The 22,871-nt window shown below is 37.6% G+C and overlaps 2 protein-coding genes and 1 long non-coding RNA gene across 6 annotated transcripts in view; all 3 read right to left on the minus strand.

Annotated features, from left to right (window-relative positions):
* The window catches only part of LOC107567029 (uncharacterized), a 2,910-nt gene extending 1,513 nt beyond the window's left edge, over window positions 1-1,397 (minus strand). Inside the window, exons 1-2 of the long non-coding RNA XR_001606581.1 lie at window positions 1,330-1,397; window positions 427-466 (exon numbers count right to left, since the gene is read on the minus strand). This is a non-coding gene — a long non-coding RNA (uncharacterized lncRNA). The remainder of the gene's footprint in view (window positions 1-426; window positions 467-1,329) is intronic.
* A 748-nt stretch (window positions 1,398-2,145) lies between these two features.
* Window positions 2,146-9,670, minus strand: pycr3 (pyrroline-5-carboxylate reductase 3). Its single transcript, XM_016252606.1, has 5 exons — window positions 9,422-9,670; window positions 7,866-8,045; window positions 5,414-5,626; window positions 4,067-4,159; window positions 2,146-2,628 (listed from the first exon to the last, which is right to left on the minus strand). The coding sequence occupies exons 1-5, from the start codon at window positions 9,557-9,559 to the stop codon at window positions 2,446-2,448; spliced, it is 807 nt and encodes a 268-aa protein (XP_016108092.1). The 5' UTR covers window positions 9,560-9,670; the 3' UTR covers window positions 2,146-2,445.
* Window positions 9,671-11,646: 1,976 nt separating this feature from the next.
* LOC107567026 (GDP-L-fucose synthase) overlaps window positions 11,647-22,871 on the minus strand; it is a 43,748-nt gene continuing 32,523 nt past the window's right edge. For 2 of the 4 annotated variants that reach the window (XM_016252611.1, XM_016252613.1), the window contains exons 9-10: window positions 11,891-11,990; window positions 11,659-11,807 (exon numbers count right to left, since the gene is read on the minus strand). In XM_016252611.1, coding sequence (XP_016108097.1) covers window positions 11,752-11,807; window positions 11,891-11,990 — 156 coding nt within the window. In that variant the 3' untranslated portion in view covers window positions 11,659-11,751. Of the gene's footprint in view, window positions 11,808-11,890; window positions 11,991-12,198; window positions 12,279-12,387; window positions 12,520-12,598; window positions 12,733-15,204; window positions 15,279-16,615; window positions 16,745-16,833; window positions 16,949-18,421; window positions 18,571-19,213; window positions 19,307-22,871 lie in introns of those variants that run through there. The other 2 variants (XM_016252614.1, XM_016252612.1) reach the window with 2 other exon arrangements.

The following is a 22,871-nucleotide window of genomic DNA, read 5'->3' on the forward strand; positions in this document are numbered from 1 at the left end:
CTTAGGACATCAATGTGTCGTCACGAGCCGCAAGGTTTAATTTGGATTTGTCTGTGCATGTTTTTTTTACTCTCATAGATTTTGTTATCATTGCCATGCATTATACGACTGATAGACTGCAACGGTTTGAGTTAAAAATCATCAAACGTGTTCTACTGAAGAAACAAAGTCACCTACATCTTGGATGCCCTGCGGGTAAGCAGATAAACATCACATTTTCATTTTTGGGTGAACTATCCCTTTAAAGACTGACAATCACACACACAAAACATTCTATGGTTGCATTAGATATAAACATGAAATACATTGCACTTTACAATGACGTTGAGCAGAAAACGACTTTTAAAAAAAAAAGCACAAACTGAAAGAAAGGATGGACAAAACACAGAAAAATCCACGATGGGTCCAAACTTTGTCCAAACTCACCTTCAGCGAACACGAAAAGCGATGTATGTAGCTGAACGTTCTTCTCATCCAAACGAAGGCAAGCAATAAACCATAAAGTGCAATTAAGAAAAGTATGTTTATATAGTATCTCACAGAATGAGAGGACTTCATGCCCTCACAAAGATGCATCGTGGTGAAAACATGGTACACTGATGGTATCTGAAAGTAATACTATGGATGTGAATGATTACCATAGTATATGTCCAAAAAAATATGGTATTATCATGGTGCCATGTGCACAATAGTATTTATGTTACTTCTTTGTTAGTCTAACATGATTACACATGATTAAGGTCGCTTAACTTGCATAATAATTTACCAATAAGGCTAATGTGACTGAAAATAATTCACTATTATGAGTATCAGTATTATCATCACCTGATAGTTTCTAGTGACCATGTTAACAATCTGAGCAGTTCTGAATGTGCAATTATGAGACAAAGGTGTTTTTTTAAGCCGAACCACTAATTTTGTTGATTCAGAAACGAAACAGGCGTTATCTAGAGATCATAAAATCAATAAATCTGTGGTTTACCACAAGATCATGCGATTAAACATGAGAATGCGCCATTGTTTATGATAATCTGGACTTCCTGCACGTGCAGGCGTCAGGCCCATCAAACAACACACTGGGTATTTACACAAATTAAACGCATTTTCATTATGACAGTGACTCTAACAAAAGCACGAGCTTTCTGTCATGTTGCGAACACGTGTTGCTTATTCTTATATTAATAAATAAACATATGAAAGACGTCTAACCGGCGTTTGAGCACGATAAACACCCCGTACATTTACAGCAAAGTACTATTTATTCATCTAAACCCAGAAAAGCCATAAATGAGCATGCAAACCACCTCCTTTCCCCTCACAAATACTCACTTTAAGCGCTTTAGCTGGCGTTGGATGAATCGCTGCTGCTCGTCTCGCGCTCGTGGAACAGAAGGAGCTAGCGAGAGCCGCGCGAACCATTCCCGCTCAAGGGCGGGGGACATCACTGCCGCAAAACCGCGACAAAACCACCAAACATCACCCTGAGGCGGCTTAAGTGTATTTACGTCAGTTTCGTATTTGTATACATATACATACACGCACAACCGTGCTACAGAAGTGTGCTTTAAGTGATATTTTGTCATCACATTTTTTTCCCACATGGTACATTCCGTCAGTTTCCCAGCTCTACTGCGTGTATGACGTCATCAAAAACCGAGTGTATATCGAGACGTTACTGTTTTTAATCAAAATTATTTTTTTTATATCCATATATACAAAATTTTATTCAGCATACTTAGATATTATGTTTTATATACGCACATACACATTATATAATAAAAATAAACTTTTTTTTTTTTTTATTCTTTTGTCAGGTTTGTTTTTTCTTTAAATTCTTTGGAAGATAGACATATCTTATTCCATGATAAATTCCTCAAATGCAAACTTTATATCCTTCATACAGCCTTTATTTTTTTATTTTAGTACGGTTCAAATCAGAATCTTGAGAAACGCTGTATTGAAACAGTGCACTTACTGTATTGTTGTGAAACAATGATTTTGTAGTTCTTAATTTTTGTTTCTTAAAAATGTTTTTATTACTTGCAGTACGCACAGCGCCATTAAATGAGGCTTTAAAAAATTATAAGCAAAAGTCAGAGCACACAACACCAAGTGGATTTCTTAGAGATTCATTTATTATACATTTAATAGGATTTTTTTCACATTCTTTAAATCTGAGTGGACAAAATAAACACATTTCATGTGCAGAAAATAAAGTGAATGCATCTAGCACATTCTTACTGTATGTATATTGTTCCCTTAGAACACACAAGAAATTCTCCATTCATTTGTACTTTAAGAGCACCTTTCAATCCGTTATCACGGCCACTGTAATCAACATTGAGAATCACCGACTACTGGATATGCTTGGAGAATAAAGTAAGACTTTAAGGTGTTACGTTAATTGTCCCTCAGGTATCATAATGTCTCTAAATGACTCCCACTCTACTTCTTTCCGAGTTCTCTGGCTCTTTCGGTCGCCGCCTCTACGGCTCCCATCGTAGCCGCTCTGAATCCTCCCTTCTCCAGCGCGTGGATCCCGTGAATCGTGGTCCCTCCCGGCGTGCAAACCTCGGCCTTCAGCTCCGCCGGGAACTTCCCGGAATCACGCAGTAACACGCCAGCGCCCTGAAACACACCAGATTTAAGCATATTCGGTCAACGGCAAGCATTGGTATTCAACCCAGCCACCACAAAAGTTTGGTAAAAAGTGATAAAAACAAACATTATTTCTTTATGCCCTCTTTAATTTATGGGAAATGTACGGTGGCCGAGAGAGCTCAACGCGCTGCAAATGAAAAAAACACATGCAAATTAAGAAAACAAATGCTCACAACACAAACAAATAAAGAAACGTGCTGCAAATAGGCACAGACCACATCGGAAACGTTTACGGGAACCGCAAAGTGACGAACATGGCAGGGACATTTATCAATGTTTGCTCTGAAAGGTGAGATTTTTGTTTATTTTAACATCCTGATCATACGATTTCTTTGCTTCTTCTTTTTTTAAATTATTAGCCTAAATAAGCTGACAAAATACACAATTACTGTTAAAACAAAAAATGGTCACTATAGTTAAACCATGGTAACAACAAATTAACCATGGATTTACTACACTAACCACAGTTTAACCATGGTATTTGTACAACTGTGGTTATACAAATGGTAATCAATACAACAACAAAAAAAAGATGGTAAATTTTCGTTTTGTTGGGGTCCTCCCGTTGTGCTTTGTACTTGTACTTTTCTTAATATGCTAGTGCTTCTTCTATTTGCATGTGTTTTCTGAAATTGCAGCGCGTTGAGCTCTCGGCCACCGTAGAAATCTAAGTTTATTAATAACTACAAACCAATATTTGGAATGAAACTAGCTAGTTCTTAATAGTGACCGCTTCATTTTATGGCAATGTGACACATTGTTAAAATTCTATTAATCTTTATTAGAACCAAATAACAAAAACACAAAAATCTGGGTTTTAAACTGTAGAAATGGTAACGATCACTTGGTTGCACAAAATCGCACACTTCATAAAAAACAAACTCATCATGACATTGAGTTCATGTGACACGCCAAGCTTGACAATCACTATTTGATCAATTTGCACAAAAAAAAACACGTAACAATTTTGGTTGCAAAAAAATTGCACAAGAAATCAATAAAAACTGTAGACATGGTAACAAAACATTTGCTTGCAAAAATGGATATAAAAACTATATAAACCTCACATAAAATAAAATCTCACCATGATGTATTTTGTTTGACATGCTACGGCTGACAATCAATATTTGATCAATTTGCAAAAAACTGCAAAACAAATATGGTTTTAAACTGCCGACATGCATTGTAACAAACCTTTTGGTTGCAAAAAAACTAAATAATGGGAGTTTTAAGCTGTAGACGTGCAACAAAAAAAAGTTGCAAAAATCTCATCATTAAATATTTCAGTTGACACGCTAAGGTGACGATCAGCGTTTTCTGAAGGTTAAGCACCTCCACTAAGATTAAAGCGTAATTTCTCATGTCTTCTTGATGTTTGCGAAGCGGTTCGTGAGCAAACACTTACCAGTATTGTCTGTGCTGCGATACGTCGAGCCAGAGCGCTGGGCATCCCCATTTTAACAGCTCCGTCCGCCAGTGCCTCCGCAAACACATACACCTATATGAGACCGCACATGAAAAAATACTACAGTGTTTTTGAACCATACTATAGTAAAGTATGTGAATTAATTTGGTGTGTTAATTCTATTGTTGCTGTGGTAATATAACAACTATAGTAATATAACCAAATGACTTTACCCAATACTGTACTGTGTTTTCTACAACTATAGGGTATATTATACTACAATACACTACAGTTTACTGTAGTAAAACCTAAAGTATACTACAGTATTTATTACAGTTTATCAGTTCACTATAGTTTATACTAGAGTATAGTATACTGTAGCATTCATTAACAAAGTGTTGTGAATACTATATTATATACAGTATAACACACTTTACTATAGTATGGTTCAAAAACACTATAGTATTTACTATCAATTGCTATAGTATTTTTTCATGACATTACCACTCGAACCTGTTCATCTAGACTATGAGCTGCTCTCAGTCCCTGACTTTCCTCACACACACACACACACACGTATATATACATATATGTGTAGTTTCGGACTAACTTTTTTGAAAATTTATAATTTTTTATAAAAAACTATGTGTAAAGTATTTAATATTTTATTTAATAACATTTTTAGAAACTGTTGCCTTGTTCAAATACCCACACTTGCGGTCTTGGCCACTTGAGAGCGCGTGCGCGCGACAGAAAGTAACTGCGCAAGACTGTCCCAGGTCTTAAAAACACCAAAGCGCAGTGCCCTTAACGGACACTAAATCCACATTAAGGAGCACTATTCGAGGCTTAGTGTATCCCATCATGCATCATGTTCTGGAAATAAATCGTAAGACTTTTTGCCGAGATCTCACGAGAGGTCACGGAAACCTTTCCAATTCAAGTTAAATATTAATATAATAATTAGATATTACACTAAATTTGGTAGAAAAACAAAGTGATGCACGTTTTATTGGTGCAAAGAAGAGTAGTGGTGATATTTATTTTGTACAACATTTGCAACTGCTTTTCAGAACTTATTCAATTGTGTCATGTTACAGGGACTACTGAACAGACATTTAGAAGTTGATTTTAGAATGCAAAGTACTTAAAATTAAAATAAAGCTATGTAAACGCTTGCATTTTACAACACTAAGTGTGTGTCCCATCAGGTAATGAAAAGTTCGACACACACTTGTGGTCTTCATCCTCACTTGAGCCAAATACAGGAAATACGTCATATAAGTAGTCAAGCGGTCAAGTGCAAAGACCGCAAGTGTGGGTATTTGGACAAGGCATGTCACTCACGAATGCGACGCCGCTGCCACTCAAGCCCACGTGGGCGTCGATCCAGGGTTCAGGCCCCGCCTCCACCAATCCGCACGGGCCAAGCAGGGCCTTCAGGAGAGTCTCCTCCTCCTGTCCCGCACACGAGCCGCAGGTGAGGAGCAGCGCCCCTTCCAGGAGCATGCAGGGAAGATTCGGCATTATACGAATCACACGCGTCCCAGCAGGCAACAGCTATGAAAACAGACAGTAATGGAATCTGATGTTTGACATAAAAAAAACAAAACAGAAAAATATATATTTTTAAAGAAATATATATATACACTCACCGGCCACTTTATTAGGTACACCTGTTCAATTGCTTGATAACACAAATTGCTAATCAGCCAATCACATGGCAGCAACTCAATGCATTTAGGCATCTAGATGTGGTGAAGACGACTTGCTGAAGTTCAAACTGAGCATCAGAATGGGGAAGAAAGGGGATTTAAGTGACTTTGAATGTGGAATGGTTGTTGTTGCCAGACGGGTTGGTCTGAGTATTTAAAAAACTGCCGATCTACTGGGATTTTCACGCACAACCATCTCTAGGGTTTACAGAGAATGGTCCAATGTCTATCCCTTTGTGACTACAGTGTACCCATCTTCTGATGGCTACTTCCAGCAGGATAATGCACCATGTCACAAAGCTCAAATCATCTCAGACTGGTTTCTTGAACATGACAATGAGTTCACTTTACTCACAGACCCTCCACAGTCACCAGATCTCAATCCAATAGAGCACCTTTGGGATGTGCTGGAACGGGAGATTCGCATCATGGATGTGCAGCCAACAAATCTGCAGCAACTGCGTGATGCTGTCATGTCAATATGGACTAAAATCTCTGAGGAATGTTTCCAACACCTTGTTGAATCTATGCCACGAAGAATTAAGGCAGTTCTGAAGGCAAAAGGAGGTCCAACCCAGTACTAGTAAGGTGTACCTAATAAAGTGGCCAGTGAGTGTATATTGGGCTTTTATGCCTTTAATGGATAGGACAGTAGAGAGCTGACAGGAAAGCATTCCGACCTTGAGACGGGAATCGAACTCGAACAGTTGCCTATATGTCGACGCACTAACCACGAGGCTATCGGTGCCCGAAAAAAATTCTGCCATAATTTTGATCATTAAGATATAGTTTTGGAGCATGTATCCAGCAAACACAACGTTCCCCTAACATATTATGGTAAATTTTTTAGGGGGGAATCAAATAATAACATTCCAGAAACCTTCTTTTAAGGTTTTATTTTTTTTAAATAACGTTCTCAGAATGCTGCAGGGTGATTATTTTTAAAATAACCTAAAAATAACATACCAAAATGGTTATATAACCAACTAACCTGCAGATATAACAAAGTTGCAGATGTTTTATGTAATGCCCTTTAAACTCTGAACGTAGTTTAATACAGCGTTTAATCAAATCTAGAAATTAGATCAAAACGCGTTATAATGATCAGATATATCAAACTTTATGGCTAAAATACACGCGCTTTCTCTTGTTTTACTGGCTGACCGACTAATCGATCTCTTTATTAAATAATTGCTTATAATTAATATAGATCTGAGAGCAAATATGATTTCGGAGAGGTCGCGTCCATGTTGAAGAGCACATGATGCTAATCGAGAAGTTTTTGTTTACCGACCGAAACTATTAGAGGCAAGAAATAAATGCACTGAGAAATACTTTACTTTAAGCCAAATAATGATTTATTATTTATTTTTTATATCTATGAATAAATTTCACATTTGAAAAACCAGTCATTGTTATTTAATGCTGAAGAAATGTAAACTCTGGGCACCCCGTAAATTAATGAAAAAATGTAATCTTATTTAGGCGAATCTTCCATATGATGTGTTCATCATTATATATTAATTAAACAATAAATAAAAACAAAACAGGGTTGTTACAAGTCTATATAATACAGTTTTATGATAATTGTTTATGATAAAAGTACGAATATCTAAGAAACGAGATGAACTACCGTTAACTATAAAGGATAGGGGAACATTAGAATAATATTCCACAAACTAAACAACAACAACAACAAAAACCTTCGGTTACACTTTACTTGAAGGGGTGTGCATTTGCTCAGTTATGTAATTTTTAATGCAAAGATGACATTGTTTGAGATGTCTTTGTTATGGGCTATGGTTAGGGGTAAGGGTAGGGGTAGGGTTAGGTTAAATAATGTCATATTTGCATTAAAAATTACATAACTGAGCGAATGACACTTAATGACAGTTGTCATAAACATGCATAAAACCTCCTTCATATTCATGACATGTGTCATGTCATGATTATGTAGGTGTCATGTCAGTCTTATGCACACCCCTTCAAGTAAAGTGTTACCAAACCTTCAAACCTTTTTGCAAAAGCAAACTTTCTGGGAATGTTCTGGGAAATCAGAAATTGTTAGCTGGGCAAATCCTCACCTCCTCAAGTGTTTCTAGAGTGATTCCGGCTGCCATGGAAACGATGATGTGTTCCTGAGTGACATTCCCGGAGATTCCATTCAGCACCTTCGGGACGAGGTGAGGTTTGACGGCCAGGAAGACCAACCGAGAGCGATCGACAACCTCGTCATTCGAGTGAGTGACAGAAACTCCTCTCTCCTGTCAGAACATTCACATTCACACAAACCTGTCACAGAAATGACGAGTTAAGCTGTTCGCCATCATCTACTCCAGATCTCACGCTGGGAATAAAGGAGAAACACCATCAATACAAATGCATTACATTACTAGCTTCTTAAAAGAATTCAGGTGTGGATAATAAAATAACACATAATTTTTCAAATACTGTACATTATTGTAGGTCCTCTATGCCCCGCCTCTCTCAAACGCTTCGTTTACTATAATCACGAGTGTCAGCTTTCAAAATAAATATCAAGACAGTTAATAATGTCGTTAGTTTTACCATCAGTTCAAGCCCGAAAGAGCAACAGAGTCGCGTGACAGACACAGTGATGATGCAGTACACAAGCCCGGTTAAGACAGCTGACGTGCTATGATTTCTGACAGACAGTTCACTCTCCTGTGATGTGACCCTGTTCCCCTCTCACACACACACACACACACACACACACACACGAATGCGCCCGCGCACGCATCGACCAGAGCAAGAGCGAGATCACGCCCATCAACGCACTTCATCCGGCGGCAGCGCTGCACGGGACTTGCTCAGGAAGAATGTCTCCAAAGAAGTGTGTTTTTGGTTGTAAGGGAAATATAACATTGTTCAGCTTCCTAAAGAACCCAGCGTTATGTAGACAGTGGATACAGTTTGTTTTTCCGGAGCAGCAACGCAGTTTCACAAGTGTGTTTGTTGACGAACATATTTAAAACAAGGCCCAGTTCAACGCTGGATTTGCACATCGTTTGATACTGAAAGATGGAGCGGTCCCAGCTGTAAAAGATCCCGGTCATGATTCAGAACTGCAGACGGTAAGTGAAACGGCATCAAATGTCTGTTTTGTTGCCAGTCGGAGCTCAAGTGCTCGTCACTCTTTAGCTCCGCCCACGGCGCGCCTCCAGAAGCTCGGCTTTTTCCGGAGAGAATCGTAAAGCTGTATCTTTCTTTTCTAAATATGATAAAACTAAAGACTTTTTGGAGATATGAAGGATGCAGTACTACTCTATAGGTACTCAAGATTAACATGAGATTGGGCGAAACTGTGTGTGTTATGCCCCCTTTAATTATTTTATCATAATTTTTAATTTAACACAATTTTTGAATTGTTATTTTATCTTAATATTATGTTCATTTATTGTAAAATAATGTGCCTTTTTAAGTATCCTAAAAATGTAATGAAATTAGGCACTAAATATTTTTTACTTTATATTATAATTTTATTTTAAATTATAATAACGTTTATATAACAATACAACAACAACAATAATAATCAATTACTATAATAATATTTGCATATTATATCTTGACTTTTTATGGAACTGCATAGTTCAATTCTTAATAAAGTCACAAGTCATACCTGAAAGCGAGGAAGGTTGTTCATGGATGGAGCGCTAATAATTATATTACTGGGTGGAACCTTCCCTATAACACAAAAACAGTACAACATGTCAGTAAAAAGCACAGAAACTAATTTTATTATTACTGTAATTTTCATGCCTCAATTTGTTTTAATAAAGTTAACTCTTCAAGATCAACTAACACTGCTTTTAGTGCCTGCATATTTTGTTTGTTTTGTTAATTTATGTTATGTAAGTTTTTTTCTGTAATACAGTAGTTTATGTAACAAAAACACACGGCTATAGATATACAGTATATTAGTTAAAGCTGCAGTCCGTAAGTTTTGCCTCTTTGTCGCCATCTCTGTTTGAAAACCTGCAATTGCAGCTGTGTGTGGAATTATCTAGCTTTGCGTGGGTTGTGAGTCGGCGCGGCTCCAGCGCGGATGAATCTAATGTTCTGAAGAGTATGTGGCAGTCAGGTGTGGATATTCACTGTACTTCGCAATCACAGATTCTAGCCTAAGTCTTGGAATATATGACCCAAATAAGAATTTTCCCCCGTATATTGCCATCTGAACAAGTAACAAGTCTGCCACGTTTGTTCTGACCAACTGAGGAAAAAAGCATTACCATAAATCTCGCTACCAGTGGTGATTAAATCTAAAGATCGGTTAGCTCATATCACATCAAACCGTGCAAATTATTATTATTGTTATACTTTATTCTCAAATGATTAATGTTAACAACATCAGCATTGGTGACTATGAGTATAGTGTGTATTAGCGTGCAGATTTCCATTTCTGCACAGTCTAATCTAATTTTCATTCTCTTCGAATTTCATATTAAGAAATTATTTTAACCCAAAAAGCAAATTATGCTCCCTTCCAACTGGTTTTCCTTAAAATACAAATCTTGTGTAATCCCAGGCTATCTATAATCAGAAGCACATTTATAACTGGAATATAATTTAGTTTCATAAACACATAATCCTTTCTGGATTACAATCTGCAATCAAAATGATATTTAATTATTCCGGGTGTTGTGAGAAAAGGCTATAAACGATCGGCCGCCTGCAGGATCCTCACATGCGATAGCCTAGTAGCCGGGACAACTTCTGTATGTTTACAGACGTGACGTAATGACGCAGCGCCATGCTCGAATTTCCCGCGAAAACCTACCCGTACCACTCAACTTAGAAAACATTATTATAAGCTAAGCGTTGTGAATCGGGCTAAAAGTAAGGAGATAGTTTTGAACACTGGCTGGTTATGTACTTGCTCAAATACTGATTTCGGATCATTTTTAACCAAAAAAAGTTACGCACTGCAATGACGCAGCGCCATGCTCGAATTTCCCGCGAAAACCTACCCGTACCACTCAACTTAGAAAACATTATTATAAGCTAAGCGTTGTGAATCGGGCTAAAAGTAAGGAGATAGTTTTGAACACTGGCTGGTTATGTACTTGCTCAAATGTTGATTTCGGATCATTTTTAACCAAAAAAAGTTACGCACTGCAGCTTTAAACTACCATTAGGTGATATTCATCGGTGCAGCTGACAGGTTCTTGAAGGCTGGCAGAATTCACTCTGACGTCATGCACATGTAAAGTGAAGTCATGCACATGTAAAGTGACGTCATATGTAAAGTGACGTCATGCACATGTAAAGTGACGTCATATGTAAAGTGACGTCATGCACATGTAAAGTGACGTCATGCACATGTAAAGTGACGTCATGCACATGTAAAGTGACGTCATATGTAAAGTGACGTCAGTCATGCACATGTAAAGTGACGTCATGCACATGTAAAGTGACGTCATGCACATGTAAAGTGACGTCATGCACATGTAAAGTGACGTCATGCACATGTAAAGTGACGTCATGCACATGTAAAGTGACGTCATATGTAAAGTGACGTCATGCACATGTAAAGTGACGTTATATATATGCATGTATGTGTTTGTTTGTATGTATGTATGTATGTATGTATGTATGTGTGTATATATATGTGTATATGTGTGTATGTATATGTATATGTATTATATATATATATGTATATATATGTGTGTATATATATATATACACACCTTGCTACGTGTACTGCGTTAGGCTAACCAAGACTTGTCATTTGCACTTATATATTGTTGCTCTTTTGTTAGTTTTGACTGCTTTTATTGTCCTCATTTGTACGTCGCTTTGGATAAAAGCGTCTACTAAATGACTAAATAAATTTAGAAAAAAATCAAAAAATTATTAAATAAAAAAAAAAATCTTGTTGTTGAAAGTGTTCGATCAGTCAGGCTTTTGTTGTTCAAACTCCCCACAGCCAATCAGATGAAAAGATCTTCATTTACGGGCGGAGTCATGATTGGCTGCAAACCAATCACACGTCTCCTGGACGGCTGAAAAAAAAAAACATCTATTAAGATTCTTCTTTTTAGTAATATTGGAAAAACATAAATGCTCAATGTCTTGTGCTGATCACCTTGTTTGAATGGCGTGAACTTGAAGTCTGGCAGGTATTTGCGTAGTTTGGCATTATTGGCGGTTTTCTTGATCTGACCGTCTGATTTGCTAGTGTCATACTGAGAGAGCTTAGTTAAGGTTCATCTGTAAGTCTGTGTGAACGAATGCTTTAGGTTTAGTTCATTCGTGGACTACTTTTATATTGCTTTTTGAAGCTTAAGAACAATCTGGAAATTCTACAGAATATCTCATCTTGTGTTGCACAGAAGGAAGACTTGTATCAACTGTAAAAATATCTGCAGACACTGTTTGTGTGTGAAAGGATACAATAACGTCCCCTTCGAACCCGAACTCTTCGGCCACAGCGTCCACAGCATCCTTTACAGTCAACTCATCCTCCTCCCCGACTAGACAAAGAAACGAAGAAAAAGAGGAACATGATCTTGATATCTGAACAACCAATGAGCTCTGATGAAACAGACCCAACACGTGTGATATCAAACACAGCTGGAGTACCTGACAGAATGATGGGCTCCACCTCGTCGTACTCCCTCAGAACCCACAGAAACAGACGAGACAGATCCAGAGAATAGATGAACTGCCGCAGAGCGCGACCCGAACCCCAGACCTGCAGAGGTTTACCTTCCTCTGCAACACAAACACGCAACATTTACCCTGTGAGCATGTGAGACGCTCTGAATGTGATTGTGAGTTAAACGTGTCTCACTCTTCGCCAGGTACGTCTTGTGGATCAACCCCGGCATCACGTGACCGTCCTCAATGTTGTAGTTGTCATGGGGTCCAAACATGTTGGTGGGGATGACGGCTGTGTATTTCAAACCATACTGCTGAAATAATGCCCTAATGGACAAACACACACACTTTATGAACAAACCTCATGAAATAACATGACATACTGAAACCCTATCGTAAACCAAATCAATTGTATTCTGAGTCTCACACCAAGAACTAAATTTATTTGAATTATAGGCAACTCAAGCCTGTCTTTAGGGCCATTACGTTTTCTACTCCAGTTCGTTGAAACATAATCATTTAATCTGTGGCTGTCATAAAACCTGGTTCATGACAGATTTATTCAAAAATAATTAAGGCATAACTAAGAAATTAAGTAAAATATAACGAATGCATAATATGTGTGCATTTAGCAATGAGTTCCTTTCTTCATTTCTCTAAAGAACTATAGATCTATGGACACTGAATTTTCTGAGGTAAAAGTAGCATTACCTGACATCCCAGCTAACACGCGTTAGTTGAATTGCATACTATATTGAATCAAAAGGTTTGTAATTTCATTCCATTATCATCAAATTCAACGTTCTTTTAATTTGCAAATTTCGTTGCTCACACTCATGCGCAGTGTTACTGATAAACATGAAATAATTTTAGTTCTGCTGCTTTTATATCACGCCACATGACCATTTTCTCACACAGACAAAGCACCCTCAGTTCCCTCAAAACTGTAATAATAGGATATTGGCCAAACAAATTTGATAAAGGCTCCAGTGTGTATTTGTGTTTGCGCTATGGAAAGCATCAACAGTTTCTATTTACAACGTGTTTTTGTAGCATTGAGCAATGTAGCCAGTCACAATCATATCTGTTGATTTCTTAAAACACCAATGACTGGCCATTGTGTTCAAGTTAGTCAGAATTCACTGACCTCTAAACGCCGGATTTTTTCCTGCAGGCTCGCAAATCCTCACATTGTAACTAAGTGTAATGATGTAAATAAGAGCCTCGTTAATTATTACGGAAAATTGTGAGATTGCGATAAAGTGAAGGTAGTGACAGTTTTTAGTGATTATATGGAAGCACTGTTTGCTTGCTTTCTAGGCTACATACAGTAATCCATTCAGAATTAGAATAAGTTTTGTTAAATTTAAATTAAATTTTCGTGCTGCTAACAGGACCAACGGCCACATACATACCCTGTACATGCAGCAAAGTATCAGGAGTGACATATATCCCCAACCAAAACCCCTACTGATCCCGCCGTGGAAATTCTCACTCCAAGTTGAACTCAAAGCCCTGTTTTATCTGCCATTTTGTTTTTCTCCCTGTTTCTCATCAGTTATATCAAAAATGTTTAACAGCTGCATCAGATTGGTTAGGTAGCATTACCCACAGCGTACTAAGTTCATATTTATGCCTCTGTGTGATTATTTAGTATATTTTCTTAATCATCCGAAATGTCTGCTATCAAGCATTCTAGCATATTGTTCACAAGCTGTTTTACGTCTTTCCTCAGTTGTAATTGATTGAGTGATTACATGAGACAGGACACATTTCAGTAAGTTGTACTCTGTTTTTCAACATACCTTCTGATGTTTATTCATGTTTATTTCATTCTGTAAATAGTAAAGAGAAAGATGATGGGTTCACGTGCCGCTTGAACTGAGGCACCAACAGCGATCTGTCATTCTGATATTTATTGTAAAAAAAAATTTATTTCACAAAATTAACAAGGCACAAAACTTACTGTGAATGTTTAGTTAATTTTTATCCACTCATCGGCTAAAAACAGCATGGATTAAAAGTTTGTTTTTGGGAAGAAATAACAAGGAGGAATGGCATAGCTATATTAACTCTTGACTAGGTAAGACAGCATCTTCATCCCCAAAAACAAAAAGTTATGGTATGATTCTTGGGCTGTACACTTTAAATTAAAATAATACGTTAGCATAGCGGTTTGCAATATCAAGCAGCATAACCTAACCTTTTTCCTTGTACAGCTAAAATAACTAAAAGCGGACAATACCTGAAGCTTTGCATATTCCAGTTAAAAATGGTCACGCCTTTTGCTCTTACGTTAAAGATAAGGTTGATACAGTGCGGAATGTTGTGATAACGGCCAGATGTTCAACAACAAACCAATTATTCTACTACTTTTGTGCATTCACAGAAAATTTTATGCACTTTTATAAACGCAAACAATGGTGGGAAACGCGTTCGATCATTTGAGTAATGAATATATTGTTTTAACCGCTTTAAACTGCTGAGGACAAACTGGATGGCACATTCATGTAAGCACAACTGATTTGCAAGAGTGAGACAAACCTGTTATTTAAGCAGGTCGTGTGAATGTATAATGTGAAACCTAGAAACCTGAATACCCCAGTAACACGGTCTGGCAACCCCAGGCCAAATGTCAAGCTACACCCATGCAGACAAAACCCAAATGGTTCTAAAAATAACATCTTTTTCCCTAAGTAAAATTTCATCATAGAAATGCAATATGGACATGTTTTCATGAAATAGAGCCATGAACAGCTCATAACCAGTGAACTTTGACACTAAGAGAGCAGAACTGACCTGTTGTGGACGTCAATCATGCGTTTGGCGTAGGCATAACCGTAATTAGACTCATGGGGGGCACCGTTGTGCATCTGACACACAGAAAGAATTTTATACAATTCATGCAAACAGGCTCATGAAACCAATCAGACATCCACTAACTTCAATCTCTCATATCATGCATTTTAAATCATTATATCCATGAAGTCCAATTTTTGATGACCAGTTTCTCTGTTGTTCAGGAATGATTGTATCTAGGGTTTGACATTAACTACTTTGCTCACCAGCCACTGTGACTAGTGGTTTTCCAAAGTTATTAGCCACTTAGCATTTTCACTGCCCACAATCTTGTTGTTGGGAAATTACGTTTTATGTTATTAAAGTTGACTATGGTGTGCTAAAATTAAAAATACTGCTATATGTTCTACAGTCGGCGCAGTACATGATTCTCTTTTTTGATATACAGTACCAGCCATTCTCACTTTTTTTAAGAGCTGCACAAATAAAGTTAATACCATATAAGCAGGGTAGGGCAACATCTATGAGAGGGGTGTCCAATCCTGCTCCTGGAGGAACACTGTCCTGCAGAGTTCAGCTCCAACCTGTACAAGCTAATCAAGATCTTACTCAAAATGTCTAGGCAGGTGTATTGAAGCAAGTTGGAGCTAAACTCTGCAGGACAGTGACCCTTCAGGACCGAGTTCGGACACCTCAACAGTTCTATTAAACCGTAAAATTATATGATTTACAATTCAGATACAGCTTTTCACAAAATAAAATGCTTTATAAAATAATAAATGTCCCATTTCAGCCTTTAAACCATTTTTTAATAAAAGGGTTCAGTAAAAAAGTATAAATTATAAGTATATATTAATAAGTATATATATATATATTAAAAATATACGTGTATCTTACTCTCTTAATTGTTTAGATATTGAGTAAGCATATTAGCTATCCACTGGTTCATATTTAAAACTGCGTGTTTGCTGTGTAGAAATATGGGTCGATTTTCGCAGTTGTCTGAGCAAAAACCGCAGTCGGGATTATTGAAAATGCACATTTATTTTCTGCCAGTAGGAGGCACTTTTGGAACAGCAGAAATAATACAGTTTCGGAGGGAAGACATTTATTGTACCGTTTAAGGCATTTAAGACTTTTTAATGGGCTTAAATTTGATACAACTAAATTTAAGACTTTTTAAGGACCCGTGGAAACCCCAACAAAGTGGCTAGTGGGAGTGACTGTTATATACCCCTACTATTCACCCGCATTTGGCAGGTTCGGCGGGTGTTAATGTCAAGCCCTGATTGTATCTATCCTACTGCCTCATAATCTCACTATGACTGGACAAGACAAAACAAGTTTGATATGAGCCTTTTAAAGCAACATCAAGCACATATACAAAACTGCCCGTGTGTGAGCGTTTTACCACGGTCTCATCTATAGGGTAGGTGGTTTTATCTGGAAAAACACATGTAGACAGACAAGAAACGACCTTCACCACGCCGAACTCCTGAGACGTGTGCAGCACATTGTCATTGATGTGCATATTATTCCTCTGAAAACGACAAACAAACACAGCTAATGTAAAGTTTAATCATTCAACAGTGATATTTCCAACCTTATGATACTTATGTTAATAATTACCCAGAAGTCCAGGTTCTGTCTCATGTTTTTATAGAGTCCGCCCACCATGGCGGCCAAATGAATGACGTGCGTTGGACGATGTTTCTGAAAGACTGCTCTCGTCTCTTCAGCGCTCCTAAAGCAGCACGTTTACATATATTTATCACGCATGTGACACAAATGGAAACTATATATTTTTATTTATATATATATATATATATATATACCCAGCTGAAAAAAAGGGCACTTCCATAATATACTCAAAGTGCTCTATTTTCGCACACTAATTTTGTACTTAATATACTAAAAATGATTCTTTTGTACTTCTTAAAAAAAACTTAAAGGGATAGTTCACCCAAAAATGAAAATGTGATGTTTATCTGCTTACCCCCAGGGCATCCAAGGTGAATTTGTTTCTTCAGTAGAACACAAACTGAGATTTTTAACTCAAACCGTTGCAGTCTGTCAGTATTTATATAGTTTTTTACCTCTGATTTTCACCGCAATGTCTGAACTGTCCTGAGTGCCTACGCGTCTTCTTCTTCAGCCTGCAGTGAGGCGTCTTCTTCTTCTTCTTCTTGCTTTACTCAATCTACAATCTCAATAGGAGTGTCACTGGTCCATTTGAGAGATAGGTGGCAGTAATGCACTTATAAGTCTGCGATCCGCCGTAAAGCAAGAATAAGAAGAAGATGCGGAACGTGCTCAGGACAGTTCAGACATTGCAGTGAATCAGAGGTAAAAAACTATATAAATACTGTTCAGTTTCTTGCACAGACCAATCGTTTTGTGTCTTTACACATCAATGTATCATCACGAGCCGCAGGGTTTAATTTGGTTTTGTTTGTGTATGTTTTATGGTTCTCAAAGCTGTGATTCCCATTCACTTCCATTATATGACTGACAGACTGCAATGGTTTGAGTTAAAAATCTCTGTTTGTGTTCTACTGAAGAAACAAAGTCACCTACATCTTGGATGCCCCGGGGGTAAGCAGATAAACATCACATTTTCATTTTTGGGTGAACTATCCCTTTAAGATCAACTAAGTGTACTCAACTGTGCTATTTTGGGACACCATGAATATGAACTAAAAATGCACATTTAACATACTCTTTGTATTTAAAAAATGTATTTAGTCACCACTTTTAGAACACTTGAGTGTACTAGTGTATGAAAGATAGTTCAAGTGTACTACAAGTGGTAAATAAATATATATAAAAAAAAATACAAAGATAGTATGTTATAAGCGCATTTTAGTTCATATTCACGGTGTCTCAAAATAGCACAGTTGAGTACACTTAGATGATCTTAAGTTTTTCTTAAGAAGTACTAAAGAATCATTTTTAGTATATTAAGTACAAAATTAGTGCACGAAAATAGAGCACTTTAAGTATAGTAATTAAAGTGCACTTTTTTCCCCTGGGTGAGTTCCATTTAACTGGAATGCTTTTAAATTAAATGCTAGTGAAGCAATATAATAGAAGCATGATGAAAAACGTTATTCCTGAGAAACACAAAATTGCATGAGGTTTCTAAAACATGCACTTATTGAATACAAAGTACATGTTATATATGCAATGATGTGATAGTTTAATGATTGTTTCTTACACGAGATTGGCATCTTTGGATGACAGGAATATCCATTCTTCTCCTTCTCTCCCTCCGCCCTCCTCTTTCACCACCCGCTCTATCGCTCGCCCCACCAGCCCACTGCCGCCTGTCACCAACACACGCATCGGCCCGACTGACCCGTTCATCTGACAGACAGAGAGAGAGAGAGATGGGGCTTGATGAACACTTCAGGGGTCAACAACATACATGTAAAAACAAGAACTATAGTAAATAATCAAGTATTTATCTGTCTATGGTGATTTTTTGTAATTGTAATGGTATTGATGCATCAGATTTCACTTCGTAGTAGCACAGCAGTATTTTTGAAAGGCTTTGTATATGTGATCTGAGAACCAGCTACCAGTACCAGCTCTTCTTTCTCTTCCTCCCTACATCTCACAATGAACTACATACAAGTGAAACTGGTAACAACCAGTTTAACCACGGATACGTCCTGTCAACATAGGAACACTTCACTTATGAGGTGCCAACTTGTGCATTACACCAAAAAACACAACAAATATGCAGACAGACACATACTGGATTCATACACTGTCATCTTCATCAGTCAAAGCATGAGAAAAGTCAGACAAGGCCATCATGCATGAACAAAATCCCTGTGCAGACTTACAGTAACACTCTGTAAATTTATGAACTTATTTTTTAGCTCAAATTAAGATTAAAAGATCATTTTCATTGGTTTTAAACAGTTTTTGAATCGAGAAAATGGTCACATCAGATCTTGTATTAGTTCAGTTAAAATGTTTAAGAAACTGACAAAACCTTTACCTCCTCTAAGTGCAGTCAGGTGTTTCCTTGTTTTCGCTCTCGAGTTCTGTAAAAAAGGGAAAAACAGCAGTACTAAATCGAGGCCCCCCGCTTACTGACTTGTGAGAAAGGCATATGAGAAATGCTGACGTCAAGATTAAATTTGAATATACGGAACGACGCAAGACGTCTTCCATAACATTTTATAGGTTGTCATAAGAAGGGGTTGGAAAGCACTAGATGCAGGGCTGTATTTACGCATAGGCATCCGAAAAGAGGCAAATCCGGCCCTGAGATGCAAAATGCTCAACTCGTATCTTGCAAGCACTCGAGAGAGAGAGATGCATCCTCTGGTAACGTTTTTACCAGTTAACTGTGTTTACACAAGAATTTGTGGTTTCAGTTCAGCTTAGCATAGACGGTTTTGCAATTTTAGGTCTTCTAAGCAGAAAAAATTAAAGTTCTTTACTGGCAAGTTTAGTTGATGATTAAAGTTTATGATCCAGCCTGTTTTTATTTTATATTTTATTTCAAGCTTTTTATAACAACATGTAGAACAAAATATATAATCAGTATAATACAAAAAAAATGGGATTAATTAAATTTAAGTTTATTTGTATAGCGCTTTTCACGATGCAAATCATTGCAAAGCAGCTTTACAGAAAATTAAAGATTCTACATTATATTTAGTAATAGCTCATCAGTGGTGACTATCTCAAGTTGATGTCCATTATAGCAAAATGTGGTAGTTTTGTATGTTGTCTGAGGGTTGGCATCATCTGAGGTCCTCTGAGGGGTTGGCATCATCTCTTATCAGGTGTTCAGTCATCTCAGGTCTTTGTATGGGCTGGATCCAGACTGAAGCTTGTGTAATTCCTAGTTACCACGGGATGCTAATCAGAAACAGAGAAGGTAATAGAGAAAAATTAGAGTAGCTGCTGTTCCAACTAAGCAAAAAATGATGTGTTCGACCCAAGCAAAATAATTAAAATGTGCATTTGATCAGATGTAACTGAAGTACAAGGTTATGAGATGCATTATGTGAATGCTTGGCCAAAGAGATGTGTCTTTAATCTAGATTTAAACAGAGAGAGTGTGTCTGAACCCCGAACGTTATCAGGAAGGCTATTCCAGAGTTTGGGAGCCAAATGCGAAAAAGCTCTACCTCCTTTAGTGGACTTTGATATCCTAGGAACTACCAAGACTCCCATTTAGGGCCTTAAAAGTAAGTAGTAATATTTTGTAACTGATACGTTACAAAATGTAACTGATACAGATTATTGAAATATTGCAGAAAGAAGTAGATTACACATGCTTGAGGAAATCAAGGAAGGGTTGCCATACAGCTTGGTATCAACAACGTAGTTTGGGCTCAAATAAAAGTATACCTTCCAATCGTATAACATGGAACAGCTCAAACAACCAGGTTTTGAAGAAAGGAGCATCCGAAAATTTCCCATTTAAGAGTATTATCTTTTTTGCAAGGGCCATACCCAGCAACAATAATTGCTGTTGAGAGCTTGAGAAAGTGTTCAGTACCTAGTAACTAATTGTGGAATGACTTTAAAAATTCAGTTTAAACACATGCTTAGGATTCTTTGTAATCTCTTGGCCAAGATAAGTGAAGTGATCCTTAACTATTTTGAAAAGCAAAAAACTCAACTTATTAGGATTTATATGCTTAGAAAGTGACATAAATTCACTTTTTGACCCATTAATGGTATAAACGGCTATCTTGCCAAATGCGTTAACATAGATAAGCAAATGAGGGACTGATTTGAGTGGATCAAGTCAAGTCACCGTTATTTATATAGCACGTTTTACAATGCAGATTGTGTCAAAGCAGCTTTACAGTATTAAACAGGGAAATAGTGTGTCGAAATAGTGTGACGTTCTCCTCTGGCCAGACGAAACCAGCAGTTTAATTCTAGGTTGCAACAAAGTCAGATTGTGCAGAGGACTCATCTGGGTCTCGTGGTCTTGTCCCGGTGGCCGTCTATGAGACGAGGTCTTCACTGGGGATCTGTATCTGGGGCTCATCTAGTTGTCCTGGTCTCTGCTGACTTTCAGGGCTGTAGAGGTCCTCTCTAGGTGCTGATCCACCATCTGGGCCAGATACAGACTGGATCTGGTGGCTACGGTGACCTCGGAATAAGAAAGAAACAGGCTAATATTAGAGTAGATACCATTCTTCTAACGATGTAACAAGTACATCGGGTGTTATGGGAAGTGTTCCCAGTTCTGGTTGTCCTAATTAATGCAGCCTAACAATCCTTTAACAGATTTGAATTATAGAAATGTGTTAGTGTGTTACGTGTAAACCAGGTTAAAGAGATGGGCTTTTAATCTAGGTTTAAACTGACAGAGTGTGTCTGCCTCCTGAACAGTGGCTATGTTTACATGCACATTTTTTGGTTCAATCGGACTGAATTCATTCCGATTGATGAATCTGAATTTTGTGTTGACATGAACGCTAAATAAAGTTGATGTGCGCGTTTATATGTCACAAGCTTCAAATCAGAATTAGTTTTTTTTGACATGCGCACACTGCACGAATATAGTTTCCCACTGTTTGCACATAATAACCACTCTCCTACACGGTTTCTTTATTAGTTTTTAACAGCAGAATTCATATTTATCCATTTATGGATAAATATACATATAAACTGCTGTGCCATGCTGCTCATATTTATCACACATTAAAAATGATCCCCTCGATCCCCGTGCCCAAAACGTGTTGCCTGTGGATGAGTGTCCAAAACAAGGACTGGTGGGAGGTTGTCCTGCTACACGTCACAGTTGCCGAGTGAAAGGAGAGTTTTATAATGACAGGACACGCATTTATACAACACTTTATTAAAAAGGAATAGCCGGTTGTTCTGCGCGTCATACGTCATTACGCTATTTCTGCAGCATTGCACATACGCAGTCCTTTCAGTTTCGGGGTTCAATCCGATCGAGTGTTAACATGCACTCTCAATCGTGTTAGAAAAGGAATGAACCACCCCCTTCAATCCGATTGAAATTTAATTCCGATCGAGCTCAGTCGGATCGATTAAGGTGTTTACATGAAGGCTTTTCAGTCCGATTGAGCCCTCAATCCGATTTCAAATGGATTATTTGGTTGCATGTAAACGTAGCCAGTGTTAGGTAGATTGTTCCAGAGTTTGGGAGCTAAATAGGAGAAGGATCTGCCGCCACAGTTGATTTTGATATTCTAGGTATTATCAAATGGCCAGAGTTTTGCGATCGTAGCAGACGTGAAGGACTATAATGCAATAAGAGCTCGTTCAAATACTGATGTGCTAAACCATTCAGGGCTTTATAGCAAGATTTTAAAATCTATACGATGTTTAATAGGGAGCCAGTGCAGTGTTGACAGAACCGGGCTAATATGGTCATACTTCCTGGTTCTAGTAAGAACCAATCCTTTAACAGATTTGAATTATAGAAATGTGTTAGTGTGTTACGTGTAAACCAGGTTAAAGAGATGGGCTTATAATCTAGGTTTAAACTGACAGAGTGTGTCTGCCTCCTGAACAGTGGCTATGTTTACATGCACATTTTTTGGTTCAATCGGACTGAATTCATTCCGATTGATGAATCTGAATTTTGTGTTGACATGAACGCTAAATAAAGTGATCGGGTTGATGTGCGCGTTTATATGTCACAAGCTTCA

This window comes from Sinocyclocheilus grahami, unplaced genomic scaffold, assembly GCF_001515645.1.
Source record: "Sinocyclocheilus grahami isolate Dianchi unplaced genomic scaffold, SAMN03320097.WGS_v1.1 scaffold1122.1, whole genome shotgun sequence".
NCBI classification, from domain to species: domain Eukaryota; kingdom Metazoa; phylum Chordata; class Actinopteri; order Cypriniformes; family Cyprinidae; genus Sinocyclocheilus; species Sinocyclocheilus grahami.